The sequence below is a fragment of the Rana temporaria genome, chromosome 4 (genome assembly GCF_905171775.1).
Source record: "Rana temporaria chromosome 4, aRanTem1.1, whole genome shotgun sequence".
In the NCBI taxonomy this organism is placed as follows: domain Eukaryota; kingdom Metazoa; phylum Chordata; class Amphibia; order Anura; family Ranidae; genus Rana; species Rana temporaria.
In genome coordinates this window covers 209,446,160-209,472,176 of record NC_053492.1, presented here as the reverse complement: position 1 = coordinate 209,472,176, position 26,017 = coordinate 209,446,160, and the positions used below count along the sequence as shown (strand labels likewise).

General features: G+C 44.6%; 1 protein-coding gene across 1 annotated transcript in view; it reads right to left on the bottom strand.

Moving 5' to 3' along the window:
• ARHGEF10 (Rho guanine nucleotide exchange factor 10) overlaps window positions 1-26,017 on the bottom strand; it is a 212,574-nt gene that overhangs the window by 65,697 nt on the left and 120,860 nt on the right. The window contains exons 19-25 of the mRNA XM_040349804.1: window positions 13,601-13,716; window positions 9,223-9,350; window positions 9,000-9,100; window positions 7,705-7,826; window positions 7,205-7,291; window positions 2,199-2,425; window positions 1,563-1,720 (exon numbers count right to left, since the gene is read on the bottom strand). Coding sequence (XP_040205738.1) covers window positions 1,563-1,720; window positions 2,199-2,425; window positions 7,205-7,291; window positions 7,705-7,826; window positions 9,000-9,100; window positions 9,223-9,350; window positions 13,601-13,716 — 939 coding nt within the window. The remainder of the gene's footprint in view (window positions 1-1,562; window positions 1,721-2,198; window positions 2,426-7,204; window positions 7,292-7,704; window positions 7,827-8,999; window positions 9,101-9,222; window positions 9,351-13,600; window positions 13,717-26,017) is intronic.

Here is a 26,017-nt window from a genome sequence, read left to right as displayed (position 1 = left end):
CTTGCACAGGGGGGCGCCAGACACTGTCCTCCCAGTCCCACTCACACAAGCAGTACAATGAATACACGCCCCCCCTCACCTCACTTTGTGGGCTCCGGGCGGCGGTGGGTGGACTCTGTCTCTGTGAACACCCCCGCCGAATATGCCTGCTGCGGCGCCGTCTGGAGAGGAGACAGGATGAGGGCAGCAATCATCACAGGTGCATGCGCTGAGCCGCGCTGACCGGGGGGTTAAAACTGAAAGTATTGTGTAGTGACGTGACTGACGTCACATCATCACACAGTGCAGTGTGACAGGCACAGGCTGAGCTGAGGCTCGCCGCTCGCTCTTTCAGTAGGGGATCGGAGGAAGAAGGAAGAGTCGCACATAGACACACGCGGCGGCGGCGCTGGATAAAAAAAAAATAAAAAAGTTTCTCATCGTCGGGATGGTATCACGGCAGCCCACACTCGCCTGCCCTCAAAATGTACTCGCGAGCAGGCGAGTGTAAATTTTGAGGGCTGCAATAGAATGTACAATACAAACTTCTGCACTATAACACTATAATGTACATTACAGACTCCCGCACTATATACAGTATACACTATATTGTACATTGCATACTCTTGCATCATATATACTACATTGTACATTACAGACTTAATGAAGTACAACTATTTTGTTTTTTTGGTCTTACAGATCCTAGGAGAATTGATAATGTGCAAATTAGCACTTACCTGATTCCTAATATATGTAGTTTATAGACATGAGATGGTGGTCAAATGACAGTACAGTACTGCAAAGTTGTTCAATGGACCATATTGCACCAATTTCAGAACCCTGTACATGTTTATGTAATAAGCAGGCACTCCCAGTATTAATCTTCCTTGACATTCAGCAGAGCTGGTGCAGCCAGCAGCCACAAAAAAACAAATGTGTTTTGTCAAGGTAATTTACAGTAACTTAGCTAACAAAATATAGAAAGGCAAAACTAACTTTGTGAAATTTACCATCCTCCTTGTTACACATATGCTTTCAAAAACATATCATATCCCGATTCACCTTCCCTACTCAACAAATTATAAACAAACCTCTGGGAGGAATCAAACTGTTCTATATGCGTAGTAGTACCCCGGTACCACACAATCATAGCTGTGAATGGGCCCATATAGGTTCCATTTAACAGTAAATAGCATCACATAGATATCAACCAGGCCCAAAAGAATAGAATAGGATTTATACTTGAACCATTATTCTCTATAGTCAGAGCAGACACATATGCAACATTTACTTTGGTGATGGAGCTGTACCAGTTGTAAACCATTGCCTAACCTTGGGCAGATTGATTTGTGAGAACTGAGGGATTGGGATGCATTTGAAGCTCTTTACCTATCTGCCTCCACCCTTCACAGTTGACTGTGCATTGGCATCATCACCTTTATCCAGTGAGCAAAGCTGACCAAGAAAGCAGTGTCCAATCAACCATGTATTTAGCTGTATGCCTGGATTTCTATTTTAAATTCCTTGCTTTCGTGAGTCTTAAGACGTTAAAATATATGAAGCTAGTCATAATGTAATTTTACCTTCCATCTTTGTGTAGATTGCAAGACTTCCATTTACGAGACCTGCATATAAAGTGTGGGACACGCTGGCAAGACTCATGACGGTAGATTTCTCTGGAGTGAAAAAGTGCTGCAGACGAACTTTTTTTGATCCTTGGCTACTTTTGTAGACACATATGCTAGAAAAAGTGCAAGGCAAACATTAAGTTGATACAGCAAGGGCATCTTTCTATACTCTGTAAATGTTATAGCCATCACCTAATATGAATAGCAGTTATAAATCAATACCCATCAGATTATAGCTATACACGTGTATAATGCTAAATAGGTGTGCTCTGGTCTAGAAATAGCATTACTTTTAAACTGAGCATTGACAGCCTTCAGTTCTTGCTGGTTCACTTTAAGACAGCATCTGTCTTAGATTATTAATATGCACATATATATTACATAAGTACCAGTATCTAGGCAACCAGGAAGTTAAATCCGAGTACTTAAAGTTGTTGAATCTTCTCTAATTAGCATAAAATCTTTTTTTAGAAAGAGCCACAAAATAGAATTTCAAGAATCTTCTTACAGCTGAATAGTTCACAGTTCCTTAGCTAATGTCTAACAGTCATTGTGACTTAAAGCAGATATATCAGAATAAATAACATTTACCTTCCTTCTTCCATGCCCAGGCAAATCGTGGGCACATCTGGTGCTCGCGAAGAAGAACCACATTCGGAATCTGGGACATCGCTTAATTGTTTGTGCCTTTCTTCCTCGGGGACACAGACCATGCAGAGTATGCGTGATTCTACATTGAAACACTCGATCACCTTCGGGCTACGGTTGTGAAGTGAAACAACAGCAATCTGACCCATCTGATTAGTGCAGCTGCCAATCTAAGTAAAACACACAACAAAGAGCCACCTTGTGATTTTCGCAGCTCGATATGTACTCACTGTTTATACATCAACAGAAGGGGTCTCGTTCTTTCATTCAACTCTTATTTCACAGGTATTATCTTCCACATTCAATGTCACAGAATGAGCTTTAGAACTAAGAGGTTCATTGAAAAGCTGAGTGGACTGTCTGTAATTTACTAGATAAATGTAATTTACAAAGTTGTAAGAGTGCTAGAAAATGTATATCCAGGAAAAATAAAATTGTGCAACATTTTCATGTATGACACCCGTGAGTCAAGAAAACACAGGATAGAAACAGAGAAGCTTCCACTGATTACTTGATTTTAAATATGTAGTTATCTGCCACTAACATAGCACACATAGCACACAAAAGAAACTGGAGCACCTGATTTGCAGATGCTTGCTCCAGAAAAAAGTGGCTCACTAAGCAGCGAAGCAAGGAGAAATATGACAGTCCTGGACCATGCACCTTCAAAAACATGTCAGTAATAGCAGTTCTCATGTTTCTGTCCTCCCTGGTTCCTTTAAAAAGAACATTTCATCAATACTGTTCTCTGATATATTTTAACCGCTTGCCGACCGATCCACCGTAGTTTTACGGCGGCAGGTCGGCTCGGCTATGCAAAATCACATAATATTACATGATTTTGCATTTCAGCTACTAGGGGAGCGCGCGAGCGCCCCCTGCTCGCCCCCGCATGCCCGATCACCGCCAGGCACCCGCGATCGCTCGTTACAGAGCGAGAACCGGAGCTGTGTGTGTAAACACACAGCTCCCGGTCCTTTCAGGATCGCATGTTCATACAATGTATGAACAGCGATCTGTCATTTCCCCTAGTCAGTCACCACCCCCCCTTCAGTTAGAACACACCTAGGGAACATAATTAACCCCTTCCTCGCCCCCTAGTGTTAACCCCTTCCCTGCCAGTGACATTTTTACAGTAATCAATGCATTTTTATAGCACTGATCTCTATAAAAATGCCAATGGTCCCAAAAAATTTTCAAAAGTGTCCGAAGTGTCCGCCATAAGGTCGTAGTACCGATATAAATCCCAGATCACCGCCATTACTAGTAAAAAAAATAAAATAATAAAAATGCCATAAAACTATCCCCTATTTTGTAGATGCTAAGGGCCAGATCCACAAAAACCCGGCGCAACGTAACTTTTTCAATTTAAGTTACACGGCCGGAAAATTTCTACCTAAGTGCCCGATCCACAAAGCACTTACCTAGAAATTTTCGGCTGTGTAACTTAAATCCGGCCGGCGCAAGGCGTTCCTATTCAAATGGGGCGAGTCCGAAGTGCTTTGCGCGGTTTTACGTTACGCCGGGTTTTGAGAATCGCGACGGGCGTAAAAAAAAAATACGATTTGCGGCAGAAAAAAAAAAAATTGGAAAAAAAAAAAAAAAAAGGCGACGCAGGATAGAAGGGTCTACTTTTACAAGGCCTAAACAGTTTAGGCCTTGTAAAAGCAGCCCTAATTTTACGATTGCAAACTAATACTTACGGAGAAAAAAACGAAGCGTAAAAGCTTTGTGGATCTCCGTAAGTGCTAATTTGCATACCCGAAGCGGCATTTCGATTTGAAATGCCCCCAGCGGCGGATGCGGTACTGCATCCTAAGATCCGGCAGTGTAAGTCCCTTACACATGTCGGATCTTCTCCCTATCTTTTGGAAACCGATTCTGTGGATCAGTTCCAAATATAGAAACAGGGATACGACGGCGTATCAGTAGATACGCCGTCGTATCCCTTTTGTGAATCTGGCTCTATAACTTTTGCGCAAACCAATCAATAAACGCTTATTGCGTTTTTTTTACTAAAAATATGTATTAGAATATCGGCCTAAACTGAGGAAAAAAATATTTTTTTTATATATTTTTGGGGGATATTTATTACAGCAAAAAGTAAAAAATATTAATTTTTTTTCCAAAATTGTCACTCTATTTTTGATTATAGCGCAAAAAAATAAAAACCGAAGAGGTGATCAAATACCACCAAAAGAAATCTCTGTTTGTGAGAAAAAAAGGACGCCAATTTTGTTTGGGAGCCACCTCGCATGACCGCGCAATTGTCAGTTAAAGCGACACAGTACCGAATCGCAAAAAGTGGCCCGGTCATTGACCAGCAAAATGGTCCGGGTCTGAAGTATTTAATATTTCAAGTTGTCTCTTGGTCTCTTCCAATAGTCAGCCAAGTGTTCATGAATGTGAACAACAGCATTCAACATAGAGGGTAGTGATGTCCACTAGAGGGGGCTGGAATAAGGAGGCTAGAGATCAACAGAAACCACTATTGCTACAACCAGCCCAGCAGAAATGAATCAACACACAATGCTGCTGTAGCGCTCACTCCCAGAGGAGCTTCTGAGAATAGACAGGTTCTCCCAAGTAGTACAGAGGCTGACAGTCACACAAGCTCAGTCCCATGCACACTGCAATTCAGACCCAGTCTAGGGGTGTCCTTTAAGGATTTATTGCTAAAGAACATTAACTTTAAAGTCACAGGATACTCCAAAATGGTTAGTAACAATGATAGAATGACAAACTTCTCTCGAATCTTTCAAATAGCAGCTTTTCTGGAGGTGGCAGGGAATGGCCAATATATCTAGGACCCTACCACAGCAGTCCATATAGCAATGTTCTGCACTTAATTCACTTTCTGCCACTTTCACAACTAACAATCCCCAGCAAGTACTTTACTCACAGTATCCCAGGAGCTGTCTGCTACCCAGCATCCACAGGTAGATCCTGAGTGGGGGAGATTAACTAGATCCATCTCCAGGCCAAGAACTTCAGCACAACAACTGTAATCATCCAGCAAACTTCCCCAGATCCTCAGCCCAGCAGATGATAAGACCTAGATTGCAGTTTATTGTCTTAGTGGAACTGCCTCCAGGGGCAACAGCCACAAGAGAACCTGATTCCTCCCTTAAAAGGAAAAGAACACTCTGTTCAAGCCTCCTACATATGTATCACCTCCCCAGCCTCCTTCTGGATGCTTCCTTCCAGGGATTGGCTGGGACATGATAAATATTAAAATAATCATTTGAATCTCCCAGCCCTATGCTCTGGAAACTTGTTCCAGAGGCCGGTGTGAGTAATCAAATCCTCAGCTCAGGAAACCCTGAACAGACCAACGCAATCAACCACTGCTCCATTCACTATAACAGTCAAAAAAAAAAAAAAAAAAATCCTAATAGCTTAACTAGAGGAGGACGCTACACTATTTTTCCCCAAACATATTTTTATATTTGGAAGAAAATAAGGTATCTATGCACAATGTATGTAATTGAAAGTATTGGATATAATGCTCCACTATTAACCTAAGGTGGTCAGACCATTTTTGCAATATTTAATTTTTTTTATTTTTCAAAAGACCCCCCCCAAATCATATATTTTCTGAAAGCATAGGACCAGTAGAATAAAAATATGTTACAACTGACTTTGTAGATCATGTGATAATTGTAAATTTTAAATGCCTTTTTGAAAAATTGTGAAAAGCGAACATATGCAAAACTGTAAATAAGCAAATATTGCTATAAATTTGGAGGTTGGCTTAACACTTATGCCTTGTGGTAACGTCAATCTGCATTGCTGTGTATGCACTGCGTTGTGATAAAATTATTTTGGCACACATTTTATTCCAACACTGCACGGAAATGCGTCAATGCGCTGCTGCACATGGGGTTGATTTACTAAAGGCAAATTTACTTTGCGCTACAAGTGCACTGCAAGTACACTTGGAAGTGCAGTTGCTTTAGAAATGAGGGGAAGCTCTGCTGATATTATCATTAAAGCATGTACAAGCAAAAATGCTGTTTTTTTATTTTCATTGCATGTCCCCCTCATATCTACAGTGACTGCACGTCCAAGTCAATGTAAACAAACCCTATAGTGTTGAATGAATATAACTAATTAAAATAATGAGTTAAAAAAAAAAAAAAACACTGCCTTGTGTTATAACAACACACTGCAGTACATATGCACAATGCACTCCAGCACTTGTATTTTGTGCACTATAATGTGTGTCTATTGGTGTGAATGGACCTTATATGCCCAATACACACTGCAGCCTGACAGAACGCTGTACCAACACAAGCAATGTTGGTGTGGTGATCTCCCTGTACTGTGAATACTATTGTATTCTGAAATAGAGAGTCCACACCCCCCACTCACTAAGAGTGCTGATCAGGTGCTGATTTTCCAGCATCTCCCTTTGACAGAAGCCAGTTGTTATACTGGCGTTTGTCAGACAGACTGCTGAACACACTGACCGAAAGTCAATGTGTACCCAACTTTAGTGTGTTGGTGGGAAAGGGGTGTTCCATAGTTCTCACTGACTGTAGGTACACATGCAATAGCAGGGTGGGCACTAATGTTGAGTTGCTGCACATATCCATCCTGAGGAACCTCTTTTCTGTGCTGAGAGTGTGCTCTCTAAATGCTCCCTGCACAGTGAATGAGCTATCTCAGACAGTTCCAACAGCTCCAAGTCATTGTCTAAAAGAAGCTAGGGGATGCTTCAAAAGATTTTTCCTACCACCTAACACTGTAAGATCTATGCCCCCTCCACAAAGGAGACAGTCATACTAATGGAAACATCTTTTGGACAGATAGATGGACTAAAATGCTATGTCTTTTATCTAGCGGTTTGTATTTTAATATTTTTTAATCAAAAGAAACAATCAAATTTAGTATATAATTGTCTGTACTACGGTAATAAATCAAAAACTTTAAAAGGGTTCACTTACCCACAAAAACCCATGATGCATGGAAAGTGTATCTGGATCATTTTCACTACTGAGATAATGTTCAGGGTTATAGACAGCGCATTCAATCTGAAAATAAATCATGGAAATGCTAATTGGGTCACAGAACATCACGTCCATACCTGGGTCTATAAATATCCTTAAATCATATACAGTAGATATTATTAACCTGCAGGGACATCAATCATGAGGAAGGTAAGAGAGCACTATAAATAGGGTCACACGTTGTTGCCTGACGTGTAAAGAATGTGCACTGGCATCTGTGAGACACCACTGATGGTACACAACACGTTTATTGACAAGGCCAGATGGAAGCCTGCAATCTGCATCCTCTGAATGCCAAGTTAACATGGAGTTATTACATAAAGGAAAATAAAACCTTTTTCAAAGAGGAGTTGATAAAAAGGCTGTGCAGGAAGGATGCGTGGTTCTCTTCATGACCTTGAAACATGCTGATGTCTGCGGTTCTAAAAATGGCTTACCTTAAATTCTTGTTGCTTTGCCATGATTACTGGCAAATACTTAACAAGCAAGGGGTGCTTTTCCTTTTTGACTTGATTTCCCTCATCCTCTAGGCAGAACCAACCCAGCTGGTTCTCCTCATCTGTAATAAAGTTAACCAGAAAAGAAAATGTGGGACCCAGTCAGTTTAACTTTTTTCAACTTTTTTTGCATTACATCAGAACAAGGGATTCAAAGTAAAAAGGACAAGGGGTTAATTTAGCAGCTCAACACCTCGCAGATTTCAGGAATGGATGTATGCTTTACAACAGATCAAATAGAAGGTTATTACTGTATAATTTTAGTATCTATCATTAAAATACAGTTTTTAATATCTTATGACACAATCATCTAGCCAAGTTTTCTGAAAGTAAGTTTATAAGGCATATTTAGGATTTCATTCTTAAACTATATTAAATATATTGTATTCGTTTCCTGAGAATTCCTTCTGAAAAGGATAAAGGATACCTATAAAAGCTTCAAGGTAATGGAAAATGTATTTTTAAAGTTATCTAGGAAACCATTTAAAATTGTCTATAATGTAAAATGTGTTGAACTACGTGGTTTCAAGATTTGGAATTTCAATAAGAAATTTTGATTCAAACTTGCACATAGGCTGTTATGACCAAGCACAAGCAGCAGGACGAACTGTGAAAAAGGGTAAAGCTATAGTGGCCAGTCACGCAACAATCTAAGTTAAAGATACTTTTCATAATAAACATCTTGGTTATTATTGTCTAGCCATGCTTTAGAATGAACAAGTCATCAGTAATTGTAGTTCTAGGAGAAGGGTGCTCTCTGAGAGACTCCAAAATGTCCTCTGGGAACAAACCCTTGCTCTAAACCAATAACAAAATATTTAGACAACTCACACCTATTTTTAGGAGAACCTCATTCCAAGGAGGTTTGGTGGCTAACACTGCTGACCTCTACTCCTGAAAATTTAACTTCCTTGGCTTCTATGCTGATCGACTGCCATTACTTCAATAGAAGCCTAGTCCTATTTGCATCCACTGATGCTCCTATTGTTATGCAGTTATATCCATAACATACACTGACAAACTGACTGCTATAAGTGGTTTGTATGGACCATATTTTCAACTCCATTACAAACTAACAGAGAAAAATAGCCATTATAGAATCATTATTTTCTCTCATCATAATGTCAAAATCCGTTAAATAAATACAAAATACAAAGTACTTAATATACCTCTCAAACACAACTGTTTCTATAAAATCAGCACAGAACGTTAACATTTAAGGCTGTGCAACTTACCAAGTGCAAGTTTAGCCATCTGCAAGTTATTGATCCATGACTGCTTTGCAGCAGGGGTAAAAGTATTAAACACTGCTGTGAAGAAAGTGGCTCGTCCTGATCTGGAACATATTAAGATAATAAGATAAAAGAATATTGAAAACGGCTTTGCAGTTTCTCTAATGTGTTTTTTATGTGAACACTAACTGGAAAACTATCTTCAGTAAAAAAAAATACCACTGACTTGTCATGTTTGCCAGGAAGCTGAAGCTGAATTCTACAACGGTCTGCCGCTCGAATTTCATTCTCTTTCTTCAAGATCAGCTTTTGTAAACCCGAAGACCAATCCTGAGCTACAACCTGGTTCAAGTTCTGGGTGGAGATAAAAGAACAGCATTTGGTGACAGAGTAGCATTTAAAATGTATTAAAAAAATTGTTTAGACTATACCACATGCCCACTCAAAACTAAGATTTTACATATTGGTGGACACTGGCTGGCTAAAAGAGCACTGAATTATCATCCATGCAGCCTTCATTAATAGATCCTAATTCATTCATAGAAGTAGTTCAGCTTCTATATATGAAGCAGCTGGGCTGAAAGGACTAACATAGTCGGGCTCTCTCGATGAGAGCCTGCGACAGCCCCTCGGTTGTCTTAACCCCCGACCGTACTGGGAATCAGCACAAGGAAAACATTCTACTGACTGTAGGTTATGTTTCCTAAAAGGAAAAATTTAGCCAAAGTTATTTGGCTATACTTCTATGTATCACAGGAGTGCAGTTCATTCTGCACCCATTTTCAGTCAGGCAATGCTCGGGAAAGATCTCGATTAGATCCTGCCAGGAAGCCGACACTGCACACGGCTAATCGCAGGGAGTGAGACATTTCCTGATCTGTGCAGCTGCGGACTGGGAAATTTCTCACTGCCTGCGATTAGCTGTGTGCAGTATCGGCTTCCTGGCGAAATCGGCATGTGGGGTTTTGAACACGCCCAAGCCCATCTCTAATATCAACCATATGGTCAGGATCCACCCAGATGCCTGGACCAGCAGCTGACTCAGCCTCTCTTGTCAGCATGCTGCAGAGAACCTAAGCCAGCTTCTCCTGCCCCCTGCACAGCCCAGTGCTCCAGCGAGCCTCTGGAGGGGCAGAGAACCGGAGACTGAAAGTCACCGCTCTCTGCTCAGAGCAGAGGGGGAGAACTGAGCGATCAGCAGTGTTTGGATGCTCAGTTCTTGGGGTAGAGCCAGTGGGGGACAGCTGCAGCTAGAATTGGTGCTGTAGCCATCTAGGAGAGTAGGATTCTTTTTGGGGATTCCCATACTTTTATTTTAAATACTCAAGGCCTAAAACATATTCTCTAGTAAAAGTCAACTGCTGATCCTATTTAAAGCATACACTTACTTAGCTTCCCATCTGATGCACATGCAGAACCCATAAAGTGTAGTGCAAATATAGCAAATATTATAAAGGCATTTATTCCAAACTGCATACAGCCACTAAAGATTTGTTATGTTTCTGTTGTCTCAGGCCTGTTTCATACAGGCTTCATTTTGCACCAAACCACATATAGCCTTACCTATAAAAAGACTTATTGAACAAAATAATAAAAAATAAAAAAGGTAACCTTTACCCTTTTAGTCAATTTTGTTGAAGCTTTTAAAGCACTGTAGAGGGTGCTGCTCAGCTCGCTTCACCAGCTGCCGCTGCCACCAGACACACAGGCAGCAGCGCTGGCACAAACAGAGACAGACTGTCACAGCTGTGGGGGATTTTTCTCCCCTCCCTCTCCTTCCCACACTGCTTGTTACAGGAGAGTAGCACTCGCCACCTGCTCTGCTCCCTCTCCTGCTTCCTCGTTGGCAGGGGGGGGAAAAATCAAATCTAAGAGGACAACAGCAGGAGCAGAGGATCTTGGGACATATAGTCCCAAAGCCAGGTGGCCCCATGTAAATTCCCTGGGGGCAGACTACATACCCCAGCACAGGGACAGCTGAAAAGCAAGCCCAGAGAAGTAAAAAATGGAGAAACACCACAAGGCTGCCTTCAAACAAATAGAAGGGACCACAAGGCAGATGCAGGAGAAGTGGGCTCTTCTTCCTGGATAGCTTCCAGGGGTAGACATCTTGGCCGGGACAGTGTGAGCGCTTCCCCGCTAGCAGGTCCATGGTCAGACACATACCCATCACCTCAGGTACCCTATTAGCTTTGTGTGAGCCCGCACAGACAACGCTGGGCCTTCAGGTGGCCAGTCGGGCAATCCAAAAAAGCCTGTCCCAGGACAACATCTCCCTTGGGCCCTGGAGTTGCAAGATTGGTGAGCAGGCAGTAGCCCCCCCCCTTTTTTTGTTTCTTTACTTACTTTATCAAGCTCTGTGGGGGAACCCTTTGCACCAGCTAATTCACCCTGCTGAAATATTACATTTAAAAAGCTTGCCAGGACTTATTGAGTACCTTTCAAAGAGCTAGCTGAAGACTTAAGGCTTCATCTCCAAGGACTACTGAATATTCCCTATTACAAGGAATAGGAACTTTCAGTGCCTATTCAGGCCTGCAGTGACTCAGGGACAAACATACTTGTTAAGTAGGAACTCTAACTTTATTATAGATTGTATATTGCTCATTGTATCACACATATACAAGTTCAGGTCCTTTGATTTCAGGGCTTGAGGGAAATAGACTGACCTGCAACAAGTCATTCTGATTTCCCTTCATGCCTGAGCACATAGGTCACATTTGAGTCAATTAAATCAGAAGTACAGCCAAAGCTTGTTGGGCTGTACTTCTCCTGTGGATCACAGGAGTGCAGTTCGTTCTGCACTCCTGTGCCCCATTTTCAGCAGAGAGCGGGCTGAAGCATGCTGTCGGCTGACATCACAGAGGCGGTCCAGGTTTGGGCAAGATCATGACAGTGAAGTCGGAATCTGCCCACATGCCTGTACCAGCACCTGGCTCAGCCGCTGAGAGCCTGAGCCGGCCACTCCCGCAGAGCAGAGAGTTGCTGACTAACAGGTTTACTACAGTTTGTCTTCATCTGCTGTTGTGTTCACAACAACATTTACTTGCCAGGTGTGCCAGAGAGGCTGAGGGGCAGAGCATAGAACCTAACATTCTCATGCGGCTTTTTTGGTGGCAGCACTCCAGTTCCAGTTTGCAAATGTCAAGCACAGATTTTAACAGGAAAGCAAATTGTCACTTTAACCGCTTGCGGTCATTATAATGCGGCAGGTCGGCTCTCCTGCGTAAACCGCCGTAGGTGTCGGTCTTTGCATAGGAAATAGCGGGTGCAGGCGCACCCGACACGGGAGCGTGCCCACGGGTCTGGCAGATTTGATTTCCGCTGGCAACACGCAATCACGGTGCACAGAGGCAGAACGGGAAACTGCCTACGTAAACAAGGCGATTCCCCATTCTGCCAGATGACATGTCAGATCTTTTGTTCACAGTGATCGGGAACAGCAATCTGTCATGTCCCTGGTAGCCCATACCCTCCTACAGTTAGAACACACCCTGGGAGCACACTTAGCCCATTGATAATGTCACTGGTCCCCAAAAAGTGTAATTTGGGGTCAGATTTGTTCCGCCGCAATGACGCAGTCCCGCTAAAAATCGCAGATCGCCATCATTACCAGTAAAAACAATAAAAAATAAATAAAAGTCCCAAAATCTACCCCATAGTTTGTAGACACGATAACTTTTGCACAAACCAATCAATACATGCCTATTGCGTTTTTTTTTTTTTTACCAGAAATATGTAGAAGAATATATATCGGCCTAAACTGATGAATAAATTCATTTTTTTTATATATATATTTTTGGATATGTATTATAGCAGTAAGTAAAAAAAATAAAAAATACATTTGTTTTTCAAAATTGTCTTTTTTGTTTATAGCGCAAAAAATAAAAACTGCAGAGGTGATCAAATACCACCAAAAGAAAACCATTTGTGGGGAAAAAAGGACATACATTTTGTTTGGGTACAGCTTCGCAATTGTCAGTTAAAGCGACACAGTGTCGTATCACAAAAAAAAGCCTGGTCATTAAGGGGGCAAATCCTTCCAGGGCTTTAGTGGTTAAAAAAAAAACAAGTTGCTACAGTAGCTGGCTTCTATATAACTTGAAGCTGGTTCAAAGCCTGCTGTAGTCTGGTAGCAGCTTGCTTAAAGTGACAATCAGCACTCCCAGTAGGATCTGTGTATAACATTTACAAACATTAGCTGAAGGGCACTTTAAAGGGTTAGAGAAAGCTTCTTAAAGCTTGCTGAAAGTTTCATAAAAAGCTTGCTGTTCACACAGGCCTAAAGGTGGGTAAACCCAGGTCAAAATTCAGCCGGTTCAACAGAGAATTCCAATCTGTGTGTGGTCCTCCCAGTTCGATAGATGTTGATTGTTAGATCTGCTTCTGACAAATGGTCCTGCCGGAAAACCTCCTTCAATCAGTGGCTGCAATGCTGATCAGTGTATTCTGACAGCAGAGCAGTCAATACTGTCAGAAAAGAAAAGCACAGTGGGGGTGCAGGAATATTTTTTTCCTTATTCCGCCCACTGATTAAACAACAACAACAAAAAAGTGTGTGTACCGAGCTAAAAAAACACTTAAAACACAGTGCACATTCCTACCTGATAGTTTCCTTTTAGTTGCAATATTAGTTGTGAAATTTGGTTGACCACATCCAAATCATGAAGCAGATTCTGTAAGTCATGATAAAGCTGCCCAGGCCCCATGTATAATTTATCTGCAGATATAAAGCAATACATGTGTGTCAAAAACACGTCTTACCCTTTATAACAGTGTTATAATGATGTAGTAACTGCAAAGACAGTACAATATGTTTGACAACACTACTAATATCAGAATATCCATACAATGTAGAAGTCATTGACAGTGTTCAAATCTAGTTTACAACCAATGAGATGAGATCTGTTAGCAGAGGACAGACAAATATAATTATAGCAAACACAGCTCACCAGCTACCTCATAAACAAAGAGCTAAGTAGGAATTTTCCGTGTTGGAGTTTCCAGAAAGGAGCATCTAAAAAAAGGTAAGCTGCAATTTGTAAATATGTTTACAGTTATGCTCTGTGAATTGGAAAATATACCAAATATGTGTTATAGGTGTTATCTCAATTTGGCTCCAATGAAAATACACTTTAAATAAATATTTAACCATTTTGTTTGGTCCTGATCATAATCAAGGGAATTCTGACTTGCCTGTAAATTCCATATCTTGGAGCACATCACAGGACACAGACTGAACATTCATAAACCCAGGGTTATAGGCTGATAGCTTCAGGTGACTTGTGGACTGTGTCCTGAACTATATTTTAAAATATAGAGTTTACAATTAAGTTAAAGTAGAACTACAGGAAAAAAATGTTTTCCCCCATTTTGAATAGGGTAAGAAAGGGTTATAACCCCAGTCAGTTTTTTTTTTTGCCATCTGTCTCGTTTGGTAATTGTCCCTTCACTTCCTGTCCCATAACTAAAACGGTAAATAAGAGAAAATCACTTTAAAGTGAGGGACACCCCTAGGTGAGGTGAGGGATCACTAGGACTGGTATACCCATTGGAAGATCACGCCTCTATTACTGTTCTGGGGAGAACCCACAGTGTGGAGTTTACAGGGAATAGACAGCAAATGAAAAAAGGACAGATGTTCTAATCCCTCAAGCTCTGTACAAAACAAAAACAAAAAAAAGATTTTACCTTTAGTTGAACTATACTGGCCACAGGCTGAATAGTCATAGACCCTGGGACATCCCCAATAAATAAGAAGGGTGGGCAACAATTTAGACAAACAGAACTGTACCAACAGGCCCAAAAACAACAACAGGATCAACAGAGCCAAACTCAGCGTGGAGCTGCAAAAAAACTGTGGCTGAAATCTGCATCATCAAAAGATTCAACGCCCATGTGGTAGAACTTTGAAAAGGGTATGAATAGAAGATATGATGTCGTCCTTAAAAAGCTGGGCAGCAGAGGCTTGAAAATGCTTTTGCAATACCTTTACTTTTAGAGTGTAAGCACTTAAGAGGAGTTGCCTTAGGAAGGATGAATGGCTTTGGTTGTAAGACTGCCTTGACTTTGTAAAGGCTGAGAAAGGGCTAAAAGAGAGGGCTGCTCTCGACCTGAGGGTATCAACCTATTACCCAGGATCTATCATTAGTCAGCCTGTTCACTGTATAATTAACATAAATGTATATATAACTACTGTACATTCCTGTTTACATATCTCAGAAATTAATTATGGTTTGATTATACATGATCATACTCTTTTCATACAATTTTTACCCATCTTTTATTTTGAAGCACATTCGGACCTCAGTTTGGTCAGTGATTCACAAACAGGCTGCATTACCGTATATAAAAAAGAAATAAGGCCTATAATGTGGCTATCCACATTTTACACTGACAACACCCTTTACTTACAGTATCTCACAAAAGTGTGACCACACATTTGTGTAAATATTTTATTCTATCTTTTCATCTGAAGAAATTAGACTTTGCTACAATGATCGACACAGCCAGAAGTGTCGGTCTTCCTGAAGACTTCAGGGGACATTTTTCTAGATCAGAGCAGCTTTGAGTGGTACATAAAACAGCAGAATATGCAAGTATTCCCTTTTTTCTCTTTACAGGTACAGTATCTCACAAAAGTGAGCACATCCCTCACATTTTTCTAAATATTTTGTTACATCTTTTCATGTGACAACACTGAATAAATTACACTGTGCTACAATGTAAAGTAGTGAGTGTACAGCTTGTATAACAGTGTAAATTTGCTGTTCCCTCAAAATAACTCAACACACAGCCATTAAAGTCTAAAGAACTGGCAACAAAAGTGAGTACCCCCCTAAGTGAAAATGTCCAAACTGGGCCTAAATAGCCATTTCCCTCCCCAGAGGGAAGATCTTAGGTGTGAATTGGGAGCAGGTTCATTAAATTTGGTGTTATCACTCTCACGCTCTCATACTGGTTACTGGAAGTTCAACATGACACCTCATGGAAAAAAAGAATTGTTGCTCTACATAAAGATGGCCTAGGCTATAAAAAGATTGCCAAGACCCTGAAACTGAGCTGCAACATGATGGCCAAGACCATAGAGCAGTTTAACAGGACAGGTTCCACTCAGAACAGGCCTCGCCATGGTCGACCAAAGAAGTTGAGTGCACGTGCTCAGCATCATAAACAGAGGTTGTCTTTGGGAAATTGATGTATGAGTGCTGCCAGCATTGCTGCAGAGGTTGAAGGGGTGGGGGTCAGCCTGTCAGTATTCAGAATATATGCCTCACACTGAATTAAATTGGTCTGCATTGCTGTCGTCCCAGAAGGAAGCCTCTTCTAAAGATGATGCACAAGAAAGCCTGCAAACAGTTTGCTGAAGACAAGCAGACTAAGGACAGGGATTACTGGAATCATGTCCAGGAAAAACTTTTTTGGTTCAGATGGTATCAAGCGTGTGTGGTGGCAACCAGGTGAGTAAAAGACAAGTGTGTCTTGCCTACAGTCAAGCATGGTGGTGGGAATGTCATGGTCTGGGGCTGCATGAGTGCTGCCAGAACTGGGGAGTTACAGTTCATTTAGGAAACCATGAATGCCAACATGTACTGTGACATACTGAAACAGAGCATGATCCCCTCTCCTCTTAAACTGGGCCGTAGGCAGTATTCCAACATAACGACCCCAAACACACCTCCAAGACGACCACTGCCTTACTAAAGAAGCTGAGGGTAAAGGTGATGGACTGGCCAAGCATGTCTCCATACTTAAACCCTATTGAGCATCTGTGGGGCATTCTCAAATGGAAGGTAGAAGAGCGCAAGGCCTCTAACATCCACCATCCCTGTGATGTCGTCATGGAGGAGTGGAAGAGGACTCCAATGGTAACCTGTGAAGCTCTGGTAAACTCCATGCCCAAGAGGGTTAAGGCAGTGCTGGAAATTGATGGTGGCCACACAAAATATTCACACTTTGTGCCCAATTTGTATAAATAAATATTTACAAAAATGTGAGGGGTATACTCACTTTTGTGAGACACTGTACATTGCCTTGGTAGACATTTTCATGGGAAATGATCTACATCCAAACATATCCATCACGTGCGAAAGTTATTTAAATAAAATATGTATAAATATAACAATTTAACCGACAGCCTCAGAGTAGAGGAACAAAACCAGTTAATGCCAAAATCTACAGCTGCCTCAAGACAGTTTTATAATGTTTTTCTAGGTACTGACCCATGTTTGAATTTAAAACTCACAGCCACAAACAAAGCAAGCCACAAATCACGACTGATGTGCAGGGCAAAAGTCCTGGAAAGATGTTCAGAATAGACTGTACCCTGAATAGCTAATTGGTATTCAGAAATGCTGGCTCAGTTAAAGTGTGTATAATGAATTGGCAAGAATGTGCTTCATTGTGTATAGAAACTTTTCTGTGCGAAGCAAGTGTAATGAGGGCAGCCTATAAGATTTAATCATGTTACTCACAGGGGTGAGAAGATGAGGGTACTGTGGCCTACTATATACGGAAGGTGATGGAGAACTAACACATTATTATATATCTGTTAAAAGATGCAATTCACTTTTTTGCTGGCTAGTTTATACATGTTGTTTACTCACTCACTTAACCTAGCCTACTTTAATACAGTGATTGATCTTTACCCTACCTGTTCACTTGTTACTATTCTCTCTCTCAACCAACACCAGCATTTCCAAGGCCTAGCCAGTATTTTTTCCGAAGACAACAACTATATGCAATCTCTTTATTAACCACTTAAGACCCGGACCATTATGCAGGTTAAGGACCTTGTCCCTTTTTGCGATTCAGCATTGCGTTGCTTTAACTGACAATTGCGCGATCATGCAACGTGGCTTCCAAACAAAATTGGCGTCCTTTTTTTCCACAAATAGAGCTTTCTTTTGGTGGTATTTGATCACCTCTGCGGTTTTTATTTTTTGCGCTATAAGCAAAAATAGATCGACAATTTTGAAAAAAATTCAATATTTTTTACTTTTTGCTATAATAAATATCCCCCAAAAAGATATAAAAAATGTTTAATTTTCCTGAGTTTAGGCCGGTAAGTATTCTTCTAATTATTTTTGGTAAAAAAAAAAAAAATTGCAATAAGCGTTTATTGGTTGGTTTAAGCAAAATTTATAGCGTTTACAAAATAGGGGATAGTTTAATGGAATTTTTATTAATATATTTTTTTTAATTAGTAATGCCGGCGATCAGCGTTTTTTTTCGTGACTGCGACATTATGGTGGACACATCGGACACTTTTGACACATTTTTGGGACCATTGTCATTTTCACAGCGAAAAGTGCTATAAAAAATAGGATTTTTGTACTCACCGTAAAATCCATTTCTCTGAGTTCATAGACGGACACAGCCTTCATTGACATTAGGGTTATGCTTCTTCCTACCAGGAGAGTTTAGGCAGAATTTAACAGCACTTAAAGTGTTAAAACCTTTCCTTTGTGCCGCTCCTCCCAGGGGGCGTGGCTCCCCCAGGCATAACCCACACCCTGCTCTAGGAGCCTCAGTCCGTAACAAGCAGTACAAACCAAGGAGGGGTGGGTGCTGTGTCCGTCTATGAACTCAGAGAAATGGATTTTACGGTGAGTACAAAAATCCTATTTTCTCTTCCGTTCATAGACGGACACAGCCTTCATTGACATTAGGGACGTCCCCAAGCAGTGTCAAAAAATTAGAGGGGTGGGAAAGTAACACAGCAAACCAGGTTACACCCCAAACAAAAACCGGAGTTGCTCAACGGAGAAACTCCAAACATAAACTGCCGCCCGTAACACCTGCGGCTGAGGAAGGCATCAAAAGATGCACACACATCCACCTCGTAAAACTTTGAAACAGCGTGGATTGACGACCAGGATGCATCCTAACACCGCTGTAACACAGAGGCATAATGCCGGAAAGCCCAAGAGGCCCCGATCGTCCTGGTCAAATGCGCCATTAACCCGAAAGGGGGGCGCACGCCCCTTCAGGGCATAGGCCTGAAGCACAATCCGTTGGAACCACCTAGGAACGGTGGCCGACGAGACTGCCAGGCCCTCTTGTAGGGCCAGCCACCGACACGAACAGTGAGCCCGACTTCCGGAACGGAACCGTAACATACAAGTACACTCGTAGGGCCCGAACCACATCCAGAGGATGCAAAGTGGCCTCCTCTTGGCATTTCGGCCGAGGACATAAGGATGGAAGAACAATGTCCACATCCAAGTGAAAAGCCGAAACGACCTTAGGGAGAAAAAACGGCTGCGGCCGCAGCACCACCTCATCCTTGCGGATGACCAAGCAGGGAGCCTTGCAAGACAAGGCCGCCAGAACAGACAGACACTCGTCTGATCAAGGTAATTGCTACCAGAAATAAAATCACCTTTTGTGACAATAAACAAAAAACCTCCCAAATGTCCTCAAAGTGAGCATCCCGAAGCACTGAAAGGACTAAATTCAAGTCTCATGGGGGTAATGGAGGGCGCACTGGAGGGGCCACCTGCCAGACCCCCTGACCCAACGTACGCACCCAGGAGTGCGATGTAAAGGGTCGCTGCAAGTAAAAACAGCCAGAGCAGAAATCTGGCTCCTAACCGTACGTAAGGCGAGAGCCTGAACCACTCCCTGCTTCAAAGACAGCAGAATCCTGTACACAACGCATGTACGAGAGTGCCAGTTCATCTCCCCACACACACAGAGAAGTAGGCCTTCCATGTATGAGGAAAAAACCTACGTGAGGTGGACTTCCGTGCAGGCAGCACGGTAGAGACCACCGAGCCCAATAGGCCTCGGTCCTTAAGCCCCTGGCTCTCAACAGCCACGCCGCTAAGGCCGGTGTCTGTGAAACAGGGTGGAAGATTGGACCCTGTAACAGAAAATCAATTCCCAGGGGAAGACGCTAGGAGGCGTCTGCCACCAGACGCATCATGTCCGCGTACCAGAAGCGACGCGGCCAATCTGGGGCAATCAGGACTGATAGAATCCCTACGGCTTCCACTCGGCGCAGCAGGCGAGGAAGAAGCTTCCGAGGAGGGAAGGTGTAAAGTAGGCGACAGTGACCCCAAGGAGCCACCAACGCGCCTGACGCGTCCGCCCACGGGTCCTTAAACCTGGCCACGAACCGTGGCACCTACCGATAGAGACGGGACGCTAGAAGGTCCACGCCCGGAGTGCCCCACTTTCGGCACAGACCCCAAAACACCTGCGGGTGGAGAGACCACTCTCCTTGGCCCAGTGCAGTGCGACTTAGGTAGTCGGCTAGCCAATTCCGTATTCCCGGAATGTACCCGGCCGATAGAGCCGGAACGGACCCTTCAGCCCACCGAAAGGATGTGCGCGACCCCCGTCGCTGCAACAGAACTCCGTGTGCCTCCCTGATGATCAACCTACGCCACGGCCGTGGTGTTATCGGACAGGATCCTGACCGGTCGGCCCTGTAGAACCAGGGACCACCTGGCAAGGCAAAGCTTGATTGCTCGGAGCTCCAGAACGTTGATCAGTAGGCAGGACTCCACCTGAGTCCAGTGCCCCTGGGCTGACTGGGTGCCCCAAGCGTCCCTCCGCCACCGGAGAGGCTGGAATCCGTCGTGACCACTGTCCAGTGGCCTGCAGAAAAATGACTTTCCGGCCCGAAGCACCGGAAACGCCAGCCACCACACCAGGGGAGACATGATCAGATGACTCAATTGAATCTGGTAATCCAGAGATGACGGAAGCTAGTCCCATCGTGACAGCAGTTCCCTCCGTAGTACCCTGGCGTGGAATTGGGCATACGGAACCGCCTCGAAAGAGGCTACCAACTGACCCAGAACCTTCCTGCAGAATCGCAGAGATGACCGCTTCTGGGTCGGCAACTGCTGCACAGCAGATAGCAGAGTCTGAAGTTTTTCCGTTAGGAGAAAAACACTCCCGCCCCGGCGGAATCCAGGACTAGTCCCAGGTATTCCAGTCCATGAGACGGAATCAACCCTGATTTCAGGACAATCCAAAAACCAGCCAAACACTCGGAGAGCATGACACGTGATAGACACGGCTCCACCAATGCAGAGCTCGAAGAAGCTCGTAGGAGAATGTCGTCCAGACATCCCATGATAACAAACCCCCGCTGTCACAGCCGGGCCAGTATCGGGACGAGCACCTTGGCAAAAACCCGCCGAATGGGAAGGACACCAATTGAAAATGGTCCCCCCCGACCGCAAAGCACAGAATCTCCGGTGGTTGGAGGATATGCAGGTACACGTTCATGACATCCAAGGATGCCAGAAAATCCCCCTGATGGAGTGCCGCTATTACCAAGCGAATCGACACCACCTAAAAGTTTGCACCTTGACAAAACAAACAAGGGACTTGAGGCCCAGGATTGACCGGGCCCCATCCTCCGTGGGGACACAAACAGAATGGAGTAAAAACCCAGAGACCGTTCCAACGAGGGAACTGGCACAATCACTCCCCTGACCAGAAGATCCTGGACAGCCCCTTCGCAATGCGAAGCCAGTCTCCCACCCGAGACACGGGCGGGAGCAGACCTTCAGGCGGAAGCAGGTATGTCCGCAGACTTGTTAGGCATGCGGTATCAGGTGCGCTGCTACCCCGCAGTGGGGATTCAAGCACCATGTAGACCTACCCCCACCGCAGAGGGGGGGCAAAAAAACGCTCGGAGGTAGGCAAGGTGGGTCCTTGCACAGGGCGAGGTCCCTAGCCCTTCCCAGACCGTGGGAACAGCATGCACTTACCACCCGTGGCATCCTCAATGATGCCATTCAGGGAAGTCCCAAAAGGACTGTTCACCCTTAACGGCCATCACCAAGGCCACCTTAGAGGACTAGTCCGCAGACCAGCTCTTCAGCCACACAAGGCGGCGCAGAACCACTGCATAGACGGAAGCCCCGGATCGTATCCATGGCCGCCTCGCAGAGAAAATTTTGACCCTGAACCAATTGTTCAGCCAGGTCCCTAGAGGATTCGGAAGCCCCTTCTTCCAGCTCCTGCAGCAGGAGCTTTGCCCCTTTAGTCAGGGCCTGACCAGGGCCCCGGCCAGAGCCGGCCTCACCGCCGAACCCACCACCGTGAATAGGGAGCGGGCCACGGCCTCCACTCTCCTATCAGCGGGATCCTGAAATGCAGGAGCCCCTTCCACAGGCAACGTGGTGGCCTTGCGCAGTCTGGACACAGGGGGGTCCACTGGCGGAAGAGAGCCCTACTTTTTTTTTTTTTTTTAAAGCCGCCCTCAAGGGGGTAACGGGTTGCAAAGTTTTTTGACAAACTTTATGCGGTGCATTCCATTCCTTGTATAACATATTGACCAAATAAGGAACACAAGGAAACACTTCAGCGGTGCGTGGTAGTCTGCTGGTACTGACACAGAGGTGTCTTCACCACATCCTCAATTTTTAGAGTCTCACGCACCGCAGAAACAAGAGCTCCAACAAATTCTTGCCAGCAACTGATTGCAGCAGAGTCATCCTCACTATCCATAAGGGTTAAACCCGCAGCCTCTGACATAACAGAACCAGAAAAAACAGCGATTCTGTGTCAGAGACATCCCCAGAAGCAGGCTCAGGGAGGGGGCGCTTTTTACCCCCCATCCGGGCACTAGCTGCTTCAAACCTGGCAAGAAACCCAGGACAGCCAACATAACAGATGTGGCAGGGGAAGGGGCGTTAAGGGTTAACTCAGGCATAGCTTGAGAGGGAGACCTGGCTCAGGTTCCATAGTGTCAGCGCTGAGTCACCCACCCTGCAAGGCAGGACAAAAAAAAACCCACTGGTCACCTCCTTGCTGCTATTGCAGAGCATGGGGCCCCTGGTATTCACCACCCCACCCAGCTGCAGAGAGAGCTGAAAAACCTGAGGTGTGCTCTGATGTGCTGGCTGTGATGTGTCTGTCACCTCAAGGAAGATTCACAGCGTTTCACAGCACTAAAACTGTTACAGCACTAAAACTGGTACAAGATACCAGAGGCTGTGCTGTGTCTGTCACCTCATGGAAGAATCACAGCGTTACCAAGGAGATTTCCAAGATGGCCGCCGTCTGAGGTAAAAATTACCTCATAGAACACAGCAGCACACAGCAGCACCCCCCAGAGTAACAACACAGTCCCCCAACAACACACGGGTACCGGTGGTAATAAAGAAAACCCAGGAGGCCCCCCTTCACAGCCACTACCCAGTCAGGGGAAGGAGGGAGAGGAAGGGGAGAGAGGAAAGCAGGGCGGACCCTCAGTCGACCTCCCCAGGGAAACATTCCAGCCAGACCATTTACCTGAGTAAGGGGCCACTACTTACCCGTCCTGCGACTACCCGGCTGGAGGTATCCCAGACAGAAACAACGTCCGTAAACGGCATGGCTGTCGGCCAGACACACTGTGACAAAGCCATAGAGACCGGTCATATGTGTGCCCTAGAACCGAAATTCCCCGGCCGCCCCTGGAGCAACGAGGCTGTCGTGGACGTCCCAAAGCTGAGCTAAGGGCCGGCACGCGCTCGATGGCTGAACATGGGGGGACTACAAGAGTCAAGACCCAGCCTGTCACCCAGTCGGCTGTTGATAGAAGAATCACAGGATTCAAAAATGCAGGAACAAAATAATAAAAGCGAGAAAAATCGCAAGAAAAAAACTCCAGAAGCGCCTGACTCCTCTCCTGTCGTTAGGCAGAAAAAGACTGAGGCTCCTAGAGCAGGGTGTGGGTTATGCCTGGGGGAGCCACGCCCCCTGGGAGGAGCGGCACGAAGGAAAGGTTTTAACACTTTAAGTGCTGTTAAATTCTGCCTAAACTCTCCTGGTAGGAAGAAGCATAACCCTAATGTCAATGAAGGCTGTGTCCGTCTATGAACGGAAGAGAAATGGCAATGGCAGTGAAGGGGTTAACCACTAGGGGGCGCTAAAGGGTTAAGTGTGCCCTAAGGGAGTGATTCTTACTGTAGGGGGGCGTGGCTGTAGGTGTGATGTCACTGATCATCGTTCCCTATATCAGGGAACAGACAATCAGTGTCACTGCCACACAGAAGAACAGGGAAGGTGTGTTTACACACACCTCTCCCCGTTCTTCAGCTCCTGTGACCGATTGCGGGACACCGGCGGTGATCGGGTCCCGCGGGAGCGGTCATGGTGCTTCAGACCGGGTCGTGAGCGTGCCGCCGGTGACGCGCTCGCGACCCCCCGGCTGGGCTCTTAAAGGCAACGTACAGGTACGTGCTTGTGCCCAGCCGTGACCTTCTGCCGACGTATATCGGCGTTAAAGAAACCCTGTCACATAATATAAAACTCTGAATCAAGAAGAAAACAGAATACTAACCTTTCCTGTTGCCTGTGTCACTAAACACTGCTCCAGTTCTAAGAAAATGTCCCTGGATTTCACAAGGAAACCAATACTTCTGCATGAATGAATGAATGAAAACTTATATAGCGCAGCACATGCGAATTTAATCGCCTCTGGGTTGCATGTCTCGACCTTTATGGTTCCTCCTGCTGAGCTCTGCCTTTGCTTCTGGCAGGAACCAGTGCACAGGAACACAAAGATCAACACAGCCAGAAGTGTCGGCCATCCTGAAGACCTAAGGGGACATTTTTCTAGATCAGAACAGCTTTGAGTGGTACGTAAAACAGCAGGATGTGCAAGTATTCCTTTTTTTCTTCCTTACAGGTACGGTATCTCACAACAGTGAGTACATCCCTCACATTTTTGTAAATATTTTATTATATCTTTTCATGTGACAACACTGAAGAAATTACAATTTGCTACATTGTAAAGTAGTGAGTGTACAGCTTGTATAACAGTGTAAATTTGTTGTCCCCTCAAAATAATTTAACACACAGCCATTAATGTCTAAACCACTGGCAACAAAAGTGAGTACACTCCTAAGTGAAAATGTCCAAATTGGGCCCAATTAGCCATTTTCCCTCCCTGGTGTCATGTGACACGTTAGTGTTACAAGGTCTCAGGTGTGAATGGGGAGCAGGTGTGTTACATTTCGTGTTATCGCTCTCACTCAATCTGGTCACTGGAAGTTCAACGTGGCACCTCATGGCAAAGAATTCTGAGGATCTTAAAAAAATAAAAGAATTGTTGCTCTACATAAAGATGGTCTAGGCCATGGGTCTTCAAACTACGGCCCTCCAGTTGTTCAGGAACTACAATTTCCATCATGCATACAGTAGGTGTTTGTGATATTGTGTTTTTAGCATGACAGCATCGCGCTGATTCTCGGCGACATGGTGCCGAGATCTCGCACTCACTGGAATAGTGACAGCACATCCCAGCAAGCGCGTCATAGAAGCGACGGGAGATCTGACTTGGATTCCCGCCAATTCTACACGTGTGCGGCGTTTGTTATGAATCCTGAGGGGGAAGTCCCCGCCGGATTTTAAATAAAAATCCGGCATGGGTTCCCCCTCAGGAGCATACCGGGCCCTTAGGTCTGTTATGGGTTGTAAGGAGAGCCCCCCCTACGCCGAAAAAAACGGCGTAGGAGGTCCCCCTACAATCCATACCAGACCCGTATCCAAAGCACGCTACCCGGCCGGCCAGGAAGGGAGTGGGGACAAAAGAGCGCCCCCCCCCCTCCTGAGCCGTACCAGGCTGCATGCCCTCAACATGGAGGGGTTGGGTGCTCTGGGGCAGGGGGGCGCACTGCGGCCCCCCCACCTCAGAGCACCCTGTCCCCATGTTGATGAGGACAGGGCCCCTTCCCGACAACCCTGGCCGTTGGTTGTCGGGGTATGCGGGCGGGAGGCTTATCGGAATCTGGGAGCCCCCTTTAATAAGGGGGCCCCCAGATACCGGCCCCCCACCCTAAGTGAATGGATATGGGGAACATCGTACCCCTAACCATTCACCTGTAGGAAAAATGTCAAAGTTAATAAACACACCACACAAGGGTTTTTAAAATAATTAATTTTTCTGCTCCGGAGGCTCCCCCTGTCTTCTTTATTAGCTCTTTTACCAGGGGGAGCTTCTTCTGTGACGTCTTCGGGTGGGTGGGGGCCAGCGTCTGGTTCTCTTCCACCGCCGGGGGGGTCGC